The 17,931-nt window shown below is 37.5% G+C and overlaps 1 protein-coding gene across 4 annotated transcripts in view; it reads right to left on the reverse strand.

Moving 5' to 3' along the window:
* Positions 1-453: 453 nt before the first annotated feature.
* The window catches only part of SLC17A1 (solute carrier family 17 member 1), a 49,355-nt gene continuing 31,877 nt past the window's right edge, over positions 454-17,931 (reverse strand). For all 4 annotated transcript variants that reach the window (XM_070244154.1, XM_014734226.3, XM_070244153.1 and 1 more), the window contains 3 exons: positions 16,846-16,936; positions 9,701-9,837; positions 454-744 (listed from right to left, as the gene is read on the reverse strand). In XM_070244154.1, coding sequence (XP_070100255.1) covers positions 9,703-9,837; positions 16,846-16,936 — 226 coding nt within the window. In that variant the 3' untranslated portion in view covers positions 454-744; positions 9,701-9,702. The remainder of the gene's footprint in view (positions 745-9,700; positions 9,838-16,845; positions 16,937-17,931) is intronic.

A 17,931-nucleotide genomic window follows, 5' to 3' on the forward strand; every position in this document is an offset into this window, starting at 1 on the left:
ACTCACTGACGCACCCAGAGAAACTGCCAGTCCTGCAAGCTCCATTCATGGTAAGTGCCCTATCCAGATGTACTATTTTTTATCTTTTATATCATATTTTTACTTACCTTTTCTATGTTTAGATGTGTTTAGATACACCAATACTTACCATTGTGCTACAATTGCCTACAGTATTCAGCACAGTAACGTGCCATACCGGTTTGCCTAAGAGCAATAGGCTGCACACCGTACGTCCTAGGTGTGTAGTAGGCTACACCATCCAGGTTTGTGTAAGCACATTCTATAATGTTCTCGCAACAATGAAATTGCCTAATGATGCATTTTTCAGCATGTATCCCCATCATTAAGTGACACATGACTGTACAGAAATCTCAGATTTTCCACTGGCCCACCTATCTACAACACGGAGCAGTGAAAGTTGAAAATTGTAGAAAAGCTCTTTCACAAAGTCTTAGATAAAATTTTGTCTTCTTGTGCTTGTTTATTGGTTTATTCAACCATCGTTCATAAGGCAACTGATGTGGAATGGAAGACAAATAAACCTGCATTTAAAATTTAGACATTTTGCAAACAAAACGTGTTACAGAAGAGATGTACACAGGGTGTGTGTTGGGGAAACTGGTCTCCGAGGAATCCACGTGCTGTCTTCTTCTTGAGCTGGTGACAGTCTCTCAGTCCCGGCTCACGTGCTGGTTCCTCTTCCCTTGAGGCTGGCCCTAGGCTCTCCTAGAACTCTGTTTTATGCTAAGTTTTGAAGAGAAAGAAAAAGTGCACCCAAATGTCACCGGTGAGTCCTTGTACTCAGTGGATATAAGAAAGCTTTAAAACAGTTTAAAGAAATAGTCTGGCTTAGTATATTTTCCCCAAGTTGTCTTCCTTGTCCCAATGATAGGTTATACTAGGCATTTGTTACACTTCTCTCCTCTTTTTTTTTGGTGAGGAAAATTGGCCCTGAGCTAACATCTCTTGCCAATCTTCCTGTTTTTGCTTGAGGAAGACTGTCGCTGAGCTAACATCAGTGCCAATCTTCCTCTATTTTGTATGTGGGACGTCGCTGCAGCATGACTTGATGAGTAGTGTGTAGGTCCGTGCCCAGGATCCAAACCCGTGAACACTGGGCTGCCCAAACAGAGCACATGAACTTAACCACTATGCCATCTGGCCGACCCCCACTTCTCTCCTCTTGACATAAAAATGAATATGATTGGTGCAATTTTATCATCCTTCTTCTTTACTCTCAAAAGTCTATGTGTAAAAGGTGTGAACAATTCCAACATCTTGCTAGGTCCAGGCACATGGTACGAAACCATCCATCATTTGCTATACATCTGTGCTGTATCCCGAAAACAAAAAAACACTGCACACCTATAGGGTTTGGAACTCAGGTAGTTTGATACTGCTGCTCTCCCTAATAAGAATACATTTTATCCACAGCAATAACAAGGCACACTTTTTGTGTTTTACCAAATTCCCATTCTTCATAATCAATTTGTTACTAAGAAAATGAAAATAAAACTTCCCTTTGTGATCCTACACCAACGACACACTTTGACTTCTGGCTCAGAAGCATCCCTAGTCCTTTCAAAGAACAGACTGCTGTACCCTGTGGCAATTGGGGCAGTGCTATCTGTTAAAATGGACTGAAACTCAACTTCACCTGGTTAGCAGGTGTCCATATTAATTCAGCTGGTGTCATGTTCTCCAAAACCCAAAAAAGGGAAGTGGCTAAGGTGCTAAACCGGTGTATGAATCCAGGGACCTATCTGGGGTAACAATGAGGAAGGCACACACTATCTTTCTTTTATACTGAACATTTTTATTCTTTTTTGTGTTTGGAGTTTTATTAGTTACTAAAACATGTCATTCACACTAATAGACATTTTCTGGCTTTCTGAGTAGAAACTACTTACATTGCCTAATAACTGTGTATAAGTACCCCAGATGTGTTTCTACATGTTAGCTGAATATAAGCATTCCTTTAGTGTAGGCAATCGTGATGCATTTTATCCAGTGGAGGGGAAATGTTACACAATGCTGTCATTTCACCAGCAACGGAGAGAAAATTTGATATCTCTCACCAAAATGTTACTGCTTTAAGTGCACACAGTTCACTGGAAGGAAGAAAGGTATCTCTTGTTCTCCTCTTTTCTGGGATGGCCTATATTTGGCCAAATTTGTGGTGAATAATTCTGAAACAGGATGTAAGACATTGTTACATTGGAGACTTTGGTATTGGTGACAATATACAACACATATAAAATTCCAAAGTGAGGTGTAAGGGCACCTTACAGATATTCTTCAGGATGCGATTAAAAAAACCAGTCATATGGTTCTAAAACAATTTAGGATTACATAAAAGTGAAAGCTTCAGGAGAACAGAGATGGATAAAGACTTTGAAAGAATTTAAAAATGTGTGTTTCCCCCCTAAGATCAAAAACAGGACAAGGATGTCCACTCTCTCATTTCTATTCAACATTATAATAGAGGTTCTAGGCAGGGCAATTAGGCAAGAAAAAGAAATAAAAGGCATCTAGATTGAAAAAGAAGTCAAACTATATTCAAGGATGACATAATCTTCTACATAGAAATTGTAAGGAATTCTCTAAAAAAGTATTAGAAGTAATAAGTCAGTTTAGCAAGGTTTCAGGATACAAGATCAACATACAAAAATCAGTTATATTTCTATATACTTGTAACAAACAATCCAAAAATTAAGAAAATTTTATTTAAAATGGCATTAAAAAGAATAAAATACTTAGGAACAAATTTAACAAAAGTGTAAAATTTATAATCAGAAAAGTACAAAATATTGTTTAAAGAAATTAAAGAAGATTTACATGAATGGAAAAACATCCTATGTTCATGGACTGGGAGAGTAAACGCTGTTAAAATGGCGATACTCCTGAAATTATCCATAGATTCAGTGTGATCTCTGTCAGAATCCCAGCTGATTTCTCCTTGGAAATTGACAAGCTGATTCTAAAATTCATGTGGAATTTCAAGAGACCGAGAATAGCCAAAACAACTTTGAAAAAGAAGAACAAAGTTGGAGGACTCATACTTCAAAACTTTCTACAAAGCAAGAGTAATCAAGAGAGAGTGGTACTGGCATAAAGATAGCTGTATAGACCAGTAGAATAGAAGTAAGAGTCCAGAAATAAACCAATCTGTCTAGGGAAAACTGATTTTTGATAAAGATGCCAAGACCATTCAATGTGGAAAGAACAGTCTTTTTAACAAATTGTACTGGGACAGCTGGATAGCTACATGCTAAAGAATGAATCTGGACCCTTAGCTCACACCCTTTACAAAAGTTAACTCAAAAGATCAAAGACCTAAATGTACGAGCTAAAACAATAAAACTCTTAGAAGAAAATACAGGAGTAAATCTTCACAACTTCAAATTTGGCAATGGTTTCTTAGATATAACACCAAAAGCAGAAACAACAAAAGGGAAAATAAAGGGAACTTCATAAATATTAAAAACTTTTGTGCATCAAAGAACACTATCAAGAAAGTGAAAAGACAACCTCAGAATGGGAGAAACTATTTGCCAATCACATATCTGATAAGGGTCCAATACCCAGAATATATAAACTCAACAACAAAAAGACGAACAAATCAACTAAAAAATGGGCAAAAAACTCAAATAAATATTTTTCCAAAGAAGATATAAAAATGGCCAATGAGTACATGAAAAGATGCTCAATATCATTAGACATTAGGGAAACACAAACAAAAACTACTTCAAACCCAATAGGATGGCAATAATAAAACAAAAATCAAACAGAAAATAACAGTGTAGGGATGTAGAGAATTGGAACCCTCATACATTTGCTGATGGGAATGTAAAATGGTGCTGCCACTATGGCAAACAGTTTCATGGTTCCTGAAAAAGTTAAGTATAGAATTATCATATGACCTAGTATTTCCACTACTAGGTATATACCCAAAAGAAACAAACATTCACACAAAAACTTGTACACAAATGTCTATAGCAGTCTATTCACAATAGCCAAAAAGTGGAAGCAACCCAAATGTCCATCAACAGATGAATGAATAAACAAAATGTGGTATATCCATGCAATCAAATATTACTTGGCCACAAACAGGAATGAAGTACTGTCACATACTACACCATGGATGAACACTGTAACATTACGCTAAGTGAAAGAGGCTAATCACAAAAAAATATTAGGTGATTCCATTTATTCGAAATGTCTAGAATAGGTAAATCTACAGAGAGGATGCGTTAGAAATGAGATTATTTGTTGTTTAGGGTTGGAAGGATGGGGTGACAGGAGAGTAATGGTAAAGGTACAAGTTTTCTCTCTGTGGTGATAAAAACGTTCTGAAATTAACTGTGGTGACAGTTGCACATATCTGTGACTATACTAAGAAACACTGAATTGTACACTTTAAACAGGTAAATTACATGGCATGTGAATTATACTGTTGTGTGAATAAAATTTAAAAAATTGTGCTGTGATTTTCCCACCCTGCCTCCCTCTGGCGTAGGTGGAAGCCTGCCCCACCCCACATTCATATCTGCTGGGATGAGCCTTTAATGAAACCACCTGGAGTAGATTCCTGAGGAATCTAGGCCTGAAGATGTGTTAGTGTTTCCCATGGACCAGATGCAGGTCACAGGAGAGATAGTCTGTCCCAAGGGACCACCTGGAAGGGTGATAGGATATCCATAAAGAGCGACCTGTGTGGAGTGGAGCCAAGGAGCCAAGGGACATTGCCTTGAGGCCTCTTGTGCATGAAGGAAAGAGTGTTTTCAACATCTTTTAGCCCAGGGAGCTTGAGATATCTGACAATAGGGCTAGGCTAACAAGAAATTTCCCTACCTGCTTTCCTCTCTTTTCTCTCCTTGTTATACCCCAGGAGGGGCAGAAATGGGGTCAGCAAACTGGGGGATGAGGATAGAGAAAGAAGAAAATGGTCACATCCTTTCCCTGAAGGAGATGGTCTGCCTGAAACTTTGTTCAAGCCAGAGAGACAGGGAAGGAGTGTCATACTTGAAGGGCAATTGGTGTGCTGCATTATATATTGAAATTAGTATTTTCGATTACCTAACCAGGTAACGTGTGTGTTTGCTATTTAAAGTGACCACAAGACTTTTTATTACCTAACCGTGCTTTAAAAAAACGGGGAGGGGATCCTGACTTATCATTCTTTCTTCACGGAGCAGGTTCGAAGGGAAAGTTTCCTGAACAATTCATTTCCTGAACAATTTTGTTCAAAAGTTATTGGGGAGAGGGGGCAGCAATGGCAAGGTAGGCTGCTTCACTGCAAAGACACATTAAGGCCAATTGATGCCCTAAGCACAGCCCAACACTGGTGTTCCCGTGGCCCTTCCATCGCATAGAAGAAAGAGCTTAGGGGTCTTTTATACAAATCAGCTGACGAGTTAAAAGCTAGGCAGACCCAGCTAGCTTTCTGTGACATGAGACTTTCAGACCACAAGATGGAAATAAATGTGTCATAGATATTTTCTTATAGCATTATAGTTATTATCAATATCTCAAAAAACATTGTTTTGCTCATCACTATTATTTTGAAATTATAGTAGTTATATTAGACCTCTTGTTAGTTCTCATTATTTAATGAATCAATAAAGAAGCATATATGTTATTACAAATGTGCTTTTAAAATATCTTGATAACTATTTCAACATAATCGTTCTCCTTCGGAGTTTTCTGCATGATATTCTGAACTGAGGTCCATTATACAAAAGAAGTTGAGAAGTCCTGCTATAAGGAACTTCCACAGGCAGAATGCATGTCCCTTTACACAACTAGTATCCCCGGAACCCCTGAAATAAATTCAAAGAAGCAAAACAGAAAACTGCAAAAACTAGGGAACTCCCTCATGCCAAAACCAACAAGCACTATTTGCTAAATCCGAAACAATGAGGACTGATTGAAAAGGTGACACTGGGAATCAACTTGCAGCTGCCTACCAGACTCATGAGCTGGATGCATTCGTCAGGAAATAAGAGGGAAATGCCCCAGGCCAGGGGCTGTACCATCTTTCCACCAGAGTGAAGTGAAGCAGGGGAAAGTGCATCTGGAAACCAGATGGACCCTTGCAATTCTGGCGCCCCACGCCCTTTTGCTGTGACCTCTGGGATAGAGGAGAAATATGTGGTTATGACTCAGCCCTTGCTTATTTTCCCCCATCTTCTTAAATCAAGAGGGGAAGTTGAGATTGACCAACTTTGCAACAATGTGTCACTTTGACTGTGATGGGAAAAACACGGCTGCTGCTGCAAACAAAATGCCTGTGCACTGCCTAATGGCTGACAGCCCTGAAGACGCAGGATGTTGAAGAAACAACCACCAGCACAACAAAAAGCAAGGCCAAGGAAAACATCTTTTGAACTATCATACTACCTGTGCTGGAGTTCCCTGAGCTGTCTGTCACCTAGCCTAGAGTCTAAAAGGCAGATTTAAAGCCTCCAGGCCTCCAGCTCCAGCCTGATGGCAAGATGAAAATGGCGACCAGGCAAACACCAGAAAAGAATTGAGGAAATTCTACCCACACCGTGCTTGGGCAATTACAAGCTCAGGTAGAATCAGTCCTAGCCAGAGAAAAGTGATTAGAAAAGTCAAATATTTTAGATATTTTGGAAGGAAAAAGAAGGCAGAAAAAGAGTATAGCACACTAATGAAAAATGAACACATTTTCAAAGAAAACTTAAAGAGTATAAGCACAACCAAAATTGAAAATATTCCATGAACTTTCCGAATTACTAGAGGCAGGCAAAGGAGCAGGAGGAAGAGGAAGGCCACAAAGATAAGGAGGACATTTTTTAAGGGGATATAAAATAAAATGACAGAAAATGAAGTACATTTGTAATGATAATAAATGCGGTTGGACTAAGTTCATCTATACAAAGCAGACAGCACTCAGTGGGTGAAATAATTAAGCCCAACAATGTACCGTTTGTAAGAAACAAATACTAAACGAAATGACTTGGGAAGGTGGAATTTAAAGGCTACGAAAAAGTATTCCAGGGAATCTCAAACAAGCATATGCGCAGAAAATGTGAGGTTGCAATATCGATATCAGAAAGTCAATTAAGAGTAAAAATCATAATACGGAAAAGGCTGATAATTTTACAAAATCAAAATTAAATTTCCAATTAAGATATAATTGTCAAAATCTTTTTGAAATTGTAGTAGAACGTCAGAATATTCAATAACAACTGCTTGGACATAAACAGAAATTAATGGAAATAGTAGTAGAAAACATCAGTATAACTTTTAGTATTTAATAGACAACTATGTGGAAACAAGTAAGATTTATAGGATCTGAATAAAGTAGTATGATTGCAACCATGACTGTTCCCAACTCCATACCTTGGAAATAGAGGCTAAACCTTTGCTGATGCCTAGGGAGTATTTCCTAGTGCTGTTATGAGCTTATTCATAAGGACAGCCTCAGAAATTTCTGTGTTAAAATATTTGTTCGAGCTACCATATTTTCCAACTACTGCTTATCTTCCATTCACTTACACAAAATTTATTAACTAAGACTGCATTGATGGACATGTTTAATTTCAGACCCAGATTTTTGCCATTTTTAAGCAGCAATCTTGAGTATATATCTATGTTGGTGGTTTTTTGTGAGTGCACCATTATGGATGTTCTTAGTACTGGCAACCCCGAGTCAATTTAATTTTTGATTGATACTATCAAATATCCCTCCAATCATCATCTGGATCATTTCTTTCAATAAATTTGCTAACTGGTTATCATTGTTTAATGTGAAAAAATTTATTTCTCTATTAATGGGTTAGTCAGAAACTTATTGCATGCATTTATTGTTTCTATAGCTTTCCAGTCAACCTACTTGGATTTTCTAGGTAAACAATCATATCATCCACTCATGGTGGTAATTTTACCCTTTTCCAACGTGGATTCCTTTATTTCCTTCTCTCTCAACTTCTCCCTCTTAAGTGAAAACCTTGCTGCTTATTGCACAGATAAAATGCCAACCCACATCCTGACCCACCATGTATGTGCCCATAAACTCTGCCTTCTCTCCGCTACTTTGGATCAACTCTAGGTTCATATCCAAGGCCAACCCCTGCACTGTGCTTGGATAGCATCCCTTCTGGATGACTCAAGACTTTAATTCTGCCTGTGAACCTTCTCTCCAACATTGTGAAAACTCACTATTGGATTAAACCGTCAGCTTATATATTATTGCACCTAATTCTAAAACAAACAACAAACAAAAACTCCCTAATGCCACATCCCTCTACAGTTGCCATGCTATTTCTCTGCTCTCCTTTATAGGGCTGTCTATTCTGGCTATCTCCATTTCCTCAGCTCACCTTCTCTCATTCCTTCCTTCCTTCCTCCCTTCCTCCCTCCCTCTCTCCCTCCTTCTTTCATTTCTTATAAAACACAGATACAGAAAACTTCACAAAACAAATGTGTAACTCAATGAACACTCTTTTAATCACAACCCTAGATGTGAAAAATGAAATATCACCAGGACCCTAGAAGTTTTCTGTGATCCATCCTAATCACAACCTCTCTTTCCCTTTTAGAAGTAATGACTATCCTGACATTTAGAGTAATGTCTTCTGTGTATGTCTCTATAGATTTGTCACCTATGTATGTATCCCTATAGAGTTTAGTTTCACCAGCTTTTAAAAATTTATATCTTTTAAGTCCCTTTTAATGTAGAGATTCCCCCTTCATCTTTTTTTCCCCTTATAATTTATTTGTTAAAGAATCTGAGTCTTTTGACCTGTAACCTTCCTATGGTTTAGAATTGCTGATGATATCCTTAGGATTTATTTCAACATATTCTCTGTTCTCTGTATCTTTTCCAAAACATTAGCTGTTCCCAGAGGCTTGATCATATTCAGTTTGATTTTCTTAGCAAGATCTTGGTGGTGGTATGCTCTTTCATCAGGATGTACACAATGTCTCTATGTCTCTCTTTTGGTGATGTTAACAGCTGTTAACGCACAATACTTGGATCCCTTAATTCACTGGGGTTTACAAAAGGGGGATATTCTATATCCATCAATTCTTGCTTATGTATTAGCTGAAATAATTCTGCAGAAAAGACATTTCTCCTTCTATTTACCACTGACAGAGTTTAGAGAAGAAAGGCACAATATCAGATTCTCTTTCGAACTTTAATGGGCCTCTTGTCTCCATCATTCACTTGAAAATCATTCTAGCCAGGGTCACCTTTAACGTACCTCTTGCCAAACCCATTAGTAAGTTTTCAGACCTTAGACAATTTGGCTGCTTGATAGCATTTGCCACAGGTAATTATACCCACCTTTTTCACTTCTTTTCTGAGATACCACTCTCTGCAACTGTTCCTACTTCATTGAAGGCCCTTCCTGGTCTCCCTGGCAAATTTTCCCTTCTCTTCCTCAACTTTAAATGTTAGAGAGGCCCAGGCACCCAAATTTTTATCTCTAGCCCCAGTATCTTCCCAGAATTCCAGAGTAGCACATCTTCTGGGTGGCATGCCGTCTCCATCAGGATGTCAAATAGTTTCATACTTCACATGGTCTCGTCTTCTCCCCCAAGTCTGCACCCCTTGTTTTTCCCCATCTCAGTCAGCAACACCACAGTTTGCTCAGGGGCCATCCTCAACTCCTCTCCGTCCTGCATCCCCAGTTTCAAAATCTGTCCTTAATCTATCCCTTCTTACCTTCAGAGGCGTGTGTGTTGTTTTTCTTTAGCCCAGTCCTGAATTTCTGCTTTAGCGAATATAAGGTAGAAAATTACGCCTATCACATTAATGCCTGCTATCAGGAAGAAGATTTTAAACCAGGAAGATTCTGGATCCTGAGGGATTGAAGTGCAAAATAATTTTAAATTATTAACCTTGTTGTTATATTTGGTAAAATTTAGAATATGACATTAAAATTAATATAGGCTCAACACAGATCACTTAACACACATGGAAAAACACTTTAAAAAAGTCACAGTTTCACTCTACAAACATAATCGCTATTTGTCTTTCTACTTTTTCACCTCTGTCAATGTACATATAATTTTTCATGCAGAAAAATGACATTATGATGTACATAGTGCTAAAGCCAAGAATGCACATGGTTTTTCATTTAGAAATATATCATAAACATGCTTGCATATCAAGAAATATTCAACTGTACCATAACCTTTACTAACTGATTAGTAATCCAGAGTTTAGATCCATAAAGTTTATAAACACATCCCTTATTTCTTTATATTTGAATTGTTTTTCACTTTTTGCTGCTAAAAGTTTGAATATCTTGGTGGTTAATTACATACACATCAATGCTTTTGAATAAAATTTATTAAATACCTTTTTTTAATCTATGAAAATGTCTGACACATTTTCTCTTTCAGCCTTTCAATACGACCAGCTTCATTAATAGATTTTGTAATATCAAGCCACTTTTACTTTCATAGAAAATGGCCTACTTAATCATGGTGTCAAATGCATTTTAATATGCTGGTGGATTCTATGTGCGGTAGTTTATTTCATTTTTGCATCTATGTTCAAAGATTACATTAAATTTCAATTATGTTTCAGATTTTACCACTTTGTCCTTTATTTCTTTCATCAGCTGAGGTTAAATTTTATGTAGTTAAATGTATAATGCATTGTAATTGAGTTTTGGTCTCTTGTGCCACGCTTTTGAAGGATGTCCTGCCCAGAGTATATATAATCATTAACGCTGATTTTACTTTTGTATCTTTATTGTTTCCTTTCTTCATTTACATTTTACTCATCTAGAATTAATTTTGGGGTAAGATATGAGAACAGAGTATAATTACATTTTTCTACAAGTGGGCTTGCCACTATGTTTAAAAAAAAATTAATCAATCCCCTCTGGTTTGAAATGAAACTTTGTTATTCAGAATGTATTTTTTTCAGAATTTGACAAAATTATCACTAGTTTCATTTAAAATACAATTAAGGTTAGACATCTAAAAAATAAAATAATAATGTTAGTTGCTAGACTAGACATTAATTCTATTTAATTATAGTGATTTCTGTAACTAAAATATGCCAAACTGGACCAAAAGGACCAAGAGGTGCTTAGAAATTTAATGATAAATAATTAAGCTTGCAATAACTTTGTTAAGACTATAGAATTCATTGTGATTTGGAATTGAAGTCCAGCCTAAAAGCTTGATATGCCTCTCCTTTCATGTATTTTCACTAATGTTGCTCAATAAATGTGCAGTTTTCTTCATATGGACTTTGCACAATTTTCAGTGTTTTTTTCCCCACAGGTATTTTGCAACACTGGTTGCTACTGTGCTTTAGATTTTTCCACAGTATGATATCTAACTTCGATGTTTTCCCACAAGAGGACAATTATATTCTCTATACATGATGTTATTTTTTCTTTGCATTTACACCGTATATACTTGTAATTTAGTTTTCTTAACCAATTGTGTTTGCCAGCATTTTCAGAATGCTAAACAATAGGATAGATGCAAACACACTTTTATTTTTCCTGATTTAAAAGGATATGGAAACAACAATACTAGTTGCTATTATTCGTTGAACACACAAGCACACAAGCGTCTGACACTCACATGCATGATCTGATTTGGTAATCACCTTACCCTCATGAGGTTTCTATGTCATCTTGGCCATTTACAGCTAGAGACACTAAGACTTAGATTAAGAAATCTTTCCAGGTTACACAGCTTTTAAGTAGCTGAGTTAACATTTGAACAAGATTGTTTCACCAGAGAAATACGCACTGTAAACTGCTAAGTAGCTGACTCTCATTGTTTCTAGTATTTTTGCTTAAAGAAAACATTTTTCCTGATAATATGATAATACCATCTTTCTTTGGTTAATATTTGCTTCATTTTTTTTATGCTGCCCTTACAACTTTCAATGTTTCTCTCTCTTTGTTTTAGATATGTATCTTATACATAAATGACATATGAATGGATTTTGTTTTTAATCTGGTTTTACAAACTTTGTCTTTTAACTGTAGAGTTTAGTCCATCTATATTTATTGTGATCACTGGTATATTTGGATTTATTTCTACCATCCCTCTTTGTGCTTTCAGTTTGTCCTATTTTTTACCTATATTCTTACCCACACCTCACACCATTTCTTACTTTCTTTCAAATTGGGGAGTTTTTGCTTTTGCTTTCTTTGTTCTCATTCCATTTCTCCCCCCTCTTCTAGTTTGAAAATTCTACACTCTGTGTCTATTTTAATGGTTGCCCTTAAAACTTTAACACATATATTAAAAAAATTACTATCAATCCTTATATTTTAAAAAAATTAGGCTGGGAGGAGGGAGAAATGGGGATTTGTTGTTCATTGAGTATAGAGTTTCAGTTATGCAAGATGACAAAGTTCTAAATGTCTGTTGTGTAACAATGTGCATATAGTTAACAATGCAGTTAACTATTCAATGCTGTAACATACACTTAAAAATTGTTAAAAGGGTAAATTTATACTATGCGTTTTTTACACAATAAAAAATTAACAAAAGAAAGTTGGAGAAGAACTCTATAGTCTCTGAATAAAAACTGATTCATTAAAAAAAATTGAACGTTTTCATTTCCCATCACTCTCTCAGATAACATACACTATTTTTTCTTATACATTAGCCTATCTAGTTTTTACTTATAACTCTACACATTGCATTATTAATAGTATTTTATAAAGTCAGTAGTTTAAAAAATTTCTCCATTATGGTCTTACATATTTTTGGTTGCATTAATTCCAAGATATTTATAACTTTTGTTACCAGTGTGAATGGCATCTTATTTAGATTTATTTTTTTCCTACATGGTATTTCTGGTATTTATAAATGCTGTTAAGTATGTTGAGCTTGTTCCGAGCAGACTTACTAAACCGTGTTCTTCTTTACTTTTTCTATTTTCAGTTTTATTGATCTTGTTGGTTTATAGAATCATTGAAAAATTGAAGCTTTCAAATTTAATCCTCCAGTCCCTACATTCAGCCACTTCTGGGCCTAATCAAAAACATTCAAATATTCACCAATAGGTAGCTCTCAAAATGTTTGCCCTCAGGGTCAGCATTCCTCTGGACCAATGGTTGCTGTTTGTCTCCCAATCTTCCTTTTCTGAAGGGAAGTATTTATTGTGGCTGTTGGATTGCTGTGCTGCAATAGTGTACAGCATGACGGAGCATGTAACCCCTGCTGCAGAGGACAGTTATGCATTATGTCTCAATGAAAGGACGACATATTTTGCACTTTGAACTTGACGCCATAACTAGGAGGGACTTTAGGGTTGTGTCGCCTCCCTTATAGAGGAGTAAAATTGTTCCACATGCAGGAAGGAGTGTAAACTGAATTTTTGGTGGCTAGAAGAGTGAACTGAGGTAATCAACAAGTTGTTCACCAAACATTTTTGGTCCTCTTTCCAGGCACATGGCAAGGTTGCACTCCACAGCTCCCATAAAGTCAGGTTTAGCCATGAAACTTGCTTTGGACCATGCAATGGAACAGAAGAGCCATTGCACAATTCACTGCATCTCTTTTCTCTGCTTTGGCCATTGGGGATGCTTGGAGAAGGGGCTCTTCCCAGTGAACCCCGTTAGCTGACTTGTGATAAATCTATCAATGGAGAAAAAAAAACCCTTATAAATTTTTGCTACTGGGCTTTGGGGTTGTTGGCCCCACTGCTGTGTCTGTCGAATTCACTCAGTGAGTTCCTAATTTTGTTTTTTAAATTTTCCATTTCTAAAATTTATTTTTAGTAGTACTTTTTCAAATATTCTGTTACTCATACAGTTTTAAGCCTTCTACAGAAACTTTCAAGCTTCGCTTCTACTTTTTTGAACAGAGTAAGCGTAGCGTACTGGTGTTACTGCTAATTTGATAATTCCATTATCTGTTGTCCTTGGGGTCTACTTCTGTTGCTACTGTTGTTTGCTCTTATTTGTGGCTCTGCTGGTTTTCCCCCATTTTGTCATGCCTCCTCAATGTGCCCGGTGATCTTTTGTTGTGTGCAGAAGATTGTACTTAAAAACTATTTCTACCGACAATTTGATGGGTGATGCCGTTTGCCTCCAAGCAGAGTTTTTGTTTGCTTCTTCCAGGCTGATTTGGGGCACTGGCCCTCCTGAATCCTTTTCAATTAAGGTTTGATATTTTCTGGTCTATCCAGATGACCAAAGCAGGCCACGTGAGGACTGGTTTATTTCTGTTCACCTTACTCCATCAGTGCAGCCATTGGAAGGTCTCAGACTAAAACAAGTTAATTTATCAGGTTGCTCATCCTCAGCAGGTGCTGGAGAGCAGCCAAAAAATCAGCTTTCCTCACCCCAGGAGGAAAATAACCCTTGGTCCTTTGCTCAACTCTTTCAGTTCCTGGCTTCTCCCAGATCCTACCTGTTAAAGTTATTTACCTCTTTAGTTCTCTGAAGCTTCACAGAAGACTCTTTTTATATTTTTCTAGCCTATTTCATTGTCTTTATTAAGAGGGTTGGCCCAAATCAATTACTCTCCCGTTAATGGAAGTAGAAGCCTCACTAATTCTCTTTTTAGTTGTATTTAACTTGCAATTTTTTGTTTCAATTTATATATATATATATATATATATATATATATATATATATTTTTTTTTCCCTTTGGTAAGGAAGATTGGCCCTGAGCTAACATCCATTGCCAATCTTCCTCTTTTTCCTTGAGGAAGATTGTTCCCGAGCTAACCTCAGTGCCACTCTTCCTCTATTTTGTATGTGGGATGCCACCACAGCATAGCTTGACGAGCAGTGCATAGATCCGCACCCGGGATCTGAACCCATGAACTCCAGGCTGCAGAAGTGATATGGGTGAACTTAATCACTATAACACCAGGCCAGCTCCACAATTTCTGTATTTTTAATCGCTAGAGGTTAGATTTGGTTCCTGGTCAAATTTTATGTTTCTTATTTATATTTTCAATGGTCTTTTACTTTTTTAAACATATGCATAGATTTCCAATATCTCTGAAGATCTGATTCTGTGGTTTTTAATTCTTCTCTCACATGTCACCTTTTTCATCAAGTGTTTTGTGATTTTTGATTGATTGACTGTGAAGTCATATTCACTGAAATGTTATGCAGGAGGAAATTCTGGAGTATGAATTTAGGGTAAGTTTCTCCAGAAAAATTTTACTTACTTCCACTAGGCATCTGTGGACCACTTGAAATTCAATACTTGGCTTATGGCATTTGGAACAAATAGAGTTTGAATTTGCGCCTCACCCTTGTGAACAATGGTTTATTGTTTCAAATATTCAGAAGAATCTTTATTCAAGTTTTCCTCTCCCTTGGAAGCTGAGGCTGAGACAGACAGGTTTTCTTACTGGGCAGAGACACTTTGGAGAGTTCTGGAGCTACATTTCCTCCCCTGTTTTGGAAGTTAGTAGGGAAGTTAGCTCACCTGAGAACTTTTGGAAGGCAGCTCAGCAGATCTGAGTGAGTCCAATCGAAGAACAAGCTGAGTGGGTTCTATGCCCGGGGGGGAAGATGCACCCTGGTCTCCTGGAGTTCTTTTCTAGTGAGGCCACTTCTCTCACCAGGGAGCTTCCATGGCTATCAAGATGTTTCCTGCCAATGCCTATCTGATATCCTAAGTCATGGAGCATGATGGTGGAAGGTTCCTCTCTATGAGAAATTTGGCCGTGGTGAATGCAAACTCTCTCTCCTTGGTCCAAGACATGGGATAAGGAGCATTTGGAGGAATCGCATGCACCCTACTACTTCTCAGCTTGTAAGTTTTCCTCCAAATAAACCAAGTTTGTATATGAGCTACATGGTGCTCGTGGTGTGAGGATGTAGTCCTTAGTGATCACAGATTTATGCCAGCATTTCCATTCTGACTCTTCTTTTATGAGTAGTTTTGGGATATTATCTCTTATTTTCTGTCCATTACAACTGAAGGTATAGACCACCGAGGATGGGTAGTTGCCCAAGGTAGCCAGTGGCTTTGATGATGATTTGCCTCTCTGGAATCAAGCTCTTCCTTCTTCTTCTTCTCCTTCTCCTTCTTCTTTTTTGGTGAGGAAGATTGGCCCTGAGCTAACATCTGTTGCCAATCTTCCTCTTTTTGCTTTTTGCTTGAGGAAGATTGTCCCTAAGCTAACATTCTTGCCAATCATCTTCTATTTTTTTGCATGTGGGATGCTACCACAGCATGGCTTGACTAGCAGTGCATAGGTCTGTGCCCAGGATCTGAACCTGCAAACCACAGGCCACCGAAACAGAGTGTGCAAACCCAACCATTATGCCACCAGGCTGGCCCCAAGCTCTTCCTTCATTTTTAATCTCTGAAATTTTCTCTTACATTTTTTTTCAAGATCAGGCATGGATTTAAAATGATTGTTACAACTTTCTAGGGCATTTTAAGTGTTTTAAGAGGAGAATTTCAGGTAATCTTATCCACAACACTTGTAGAAACAGAAGTCAACCTTCATAGAAGTGTTTCTTTTGGTCATTCTTTAATTCTATTTGTTCCTGATTTTTCATTCCTTTTCTGACAAAACTGTATCTTGTTACTTATATTGTCATTCACCCAGTTAAATACCTGTTTTGATCAAGACACACATTCATTATTAAAAATCACAGAGATCTACTTCCATTCCAATGATGAATGACTAAAGAGTTCTTGGCACAACTAATTGACATATAACCAGAAAGATTATATATCTGTAGGTTTGAGGGGTGCCTGATTGGACCAAGTTTAATATGATACAAAAACTCATAACTCACCTTCTGCTGATGTCTCCTCTGCAATTTTTTGTATATGTATTACTTTCTTTTTCTGTACAATTGCTATCAGAAAAATAACCACCCATGTCTGGAAGTTCCTTACCTGATTAAGAATTATTCCAGTCAGAGTGGAAGAAATTATTCCTGCTATCGTTCCAATTACCAGTATAAATCCATTAAGAAATCCACAATATCTATGCAAAAAAAGAGTGAGAATAAACTGACGTAAAGTAACACAGATGCTACAGGAACAGCCAACCTAATCATTTGAGGTTTAAGAGAGATAACTGTTGATTTCCTGAATTGCCCATTCCTACTACCCAAATTCCATTAAAATGTCAGAAAAAGTATGTGGATATAAGTAACTTTCTGGTTGCACTACAGAGTCAGAAAGCTTGGCTTTAGCAGTAAAGAATATTAAAATATTGAGAAAATGAGACCATATTAGAGTGAAAGCCAGCAGAGTTAGGAAATCTATAAATACAGCTGAGAAATTCTGAAGGTGGTATGTGTTGGTAGTGGGAACTAGTTTAGGGTTAATACAAAACTGAAAGTCTCTGTTCACCTGGTCTATTCCCACAGTCCTAGAGCTGCTGCCTCCAATGATTGCTCCCAGTACTCAGGCAACGAAACCAGAAGCCTAGTTTACAGGCAGCTGTAATTGGCCTACCCTGGATGTCCAAATTAACCTCAGCAGAAACTGAGCTACAAAAGGAGGGAAGCCACAGAGAATAATAGATAAAGGAGGGGTCAAATCCATCAGCCATAAAGAACAAGGAAGTGCCTTTTGGAGAGCAGAATCGAGTCTAACCAAGAAATTAGTTCACTCCAGGACAACAGTCTTTGCCTTTTCTGCCCAACAGACTGTACCATTAAAGGTTCTGTGCTTTCAGTTCTTCCCTTTTAGGAGAAGGCGGGCTTTCTGTTCGTTTTGTTCTACTCCTTTTATTTCCCCGGTTATATTTTATTCCTACTCTGCCTTTACATGTTGGATATGGGGCGGGGGGTGGGGAGTGTACAGTTCATTTAGTAGTTTACGGGTCCCTAGTCAGAGAGGCATCACCTGTGGACCTGGAGTCTCTCAGTGTTGAACTGTGTGCAGTCACTGGGTGGACACTTGAGTCTGTTTTTAGGGAGCTGAGAGTGTGTTCTAATGTGTGAAGAAGAACATTTATGGTGCTGAACAGCC

This window comes from Equus caballus, chromosome 20 (genome assembly GCF_041296265.1).
Source record: "Equus caballus isolate H_3958 breed thoroughbred chromosome 20, TB-T2T, whole genome shotgun sequence".
NCBI lineage: Eukaryota > Metazoa > Chordata > Mammalia > Perissodactyla > Equidae > Equus > Equus caballus.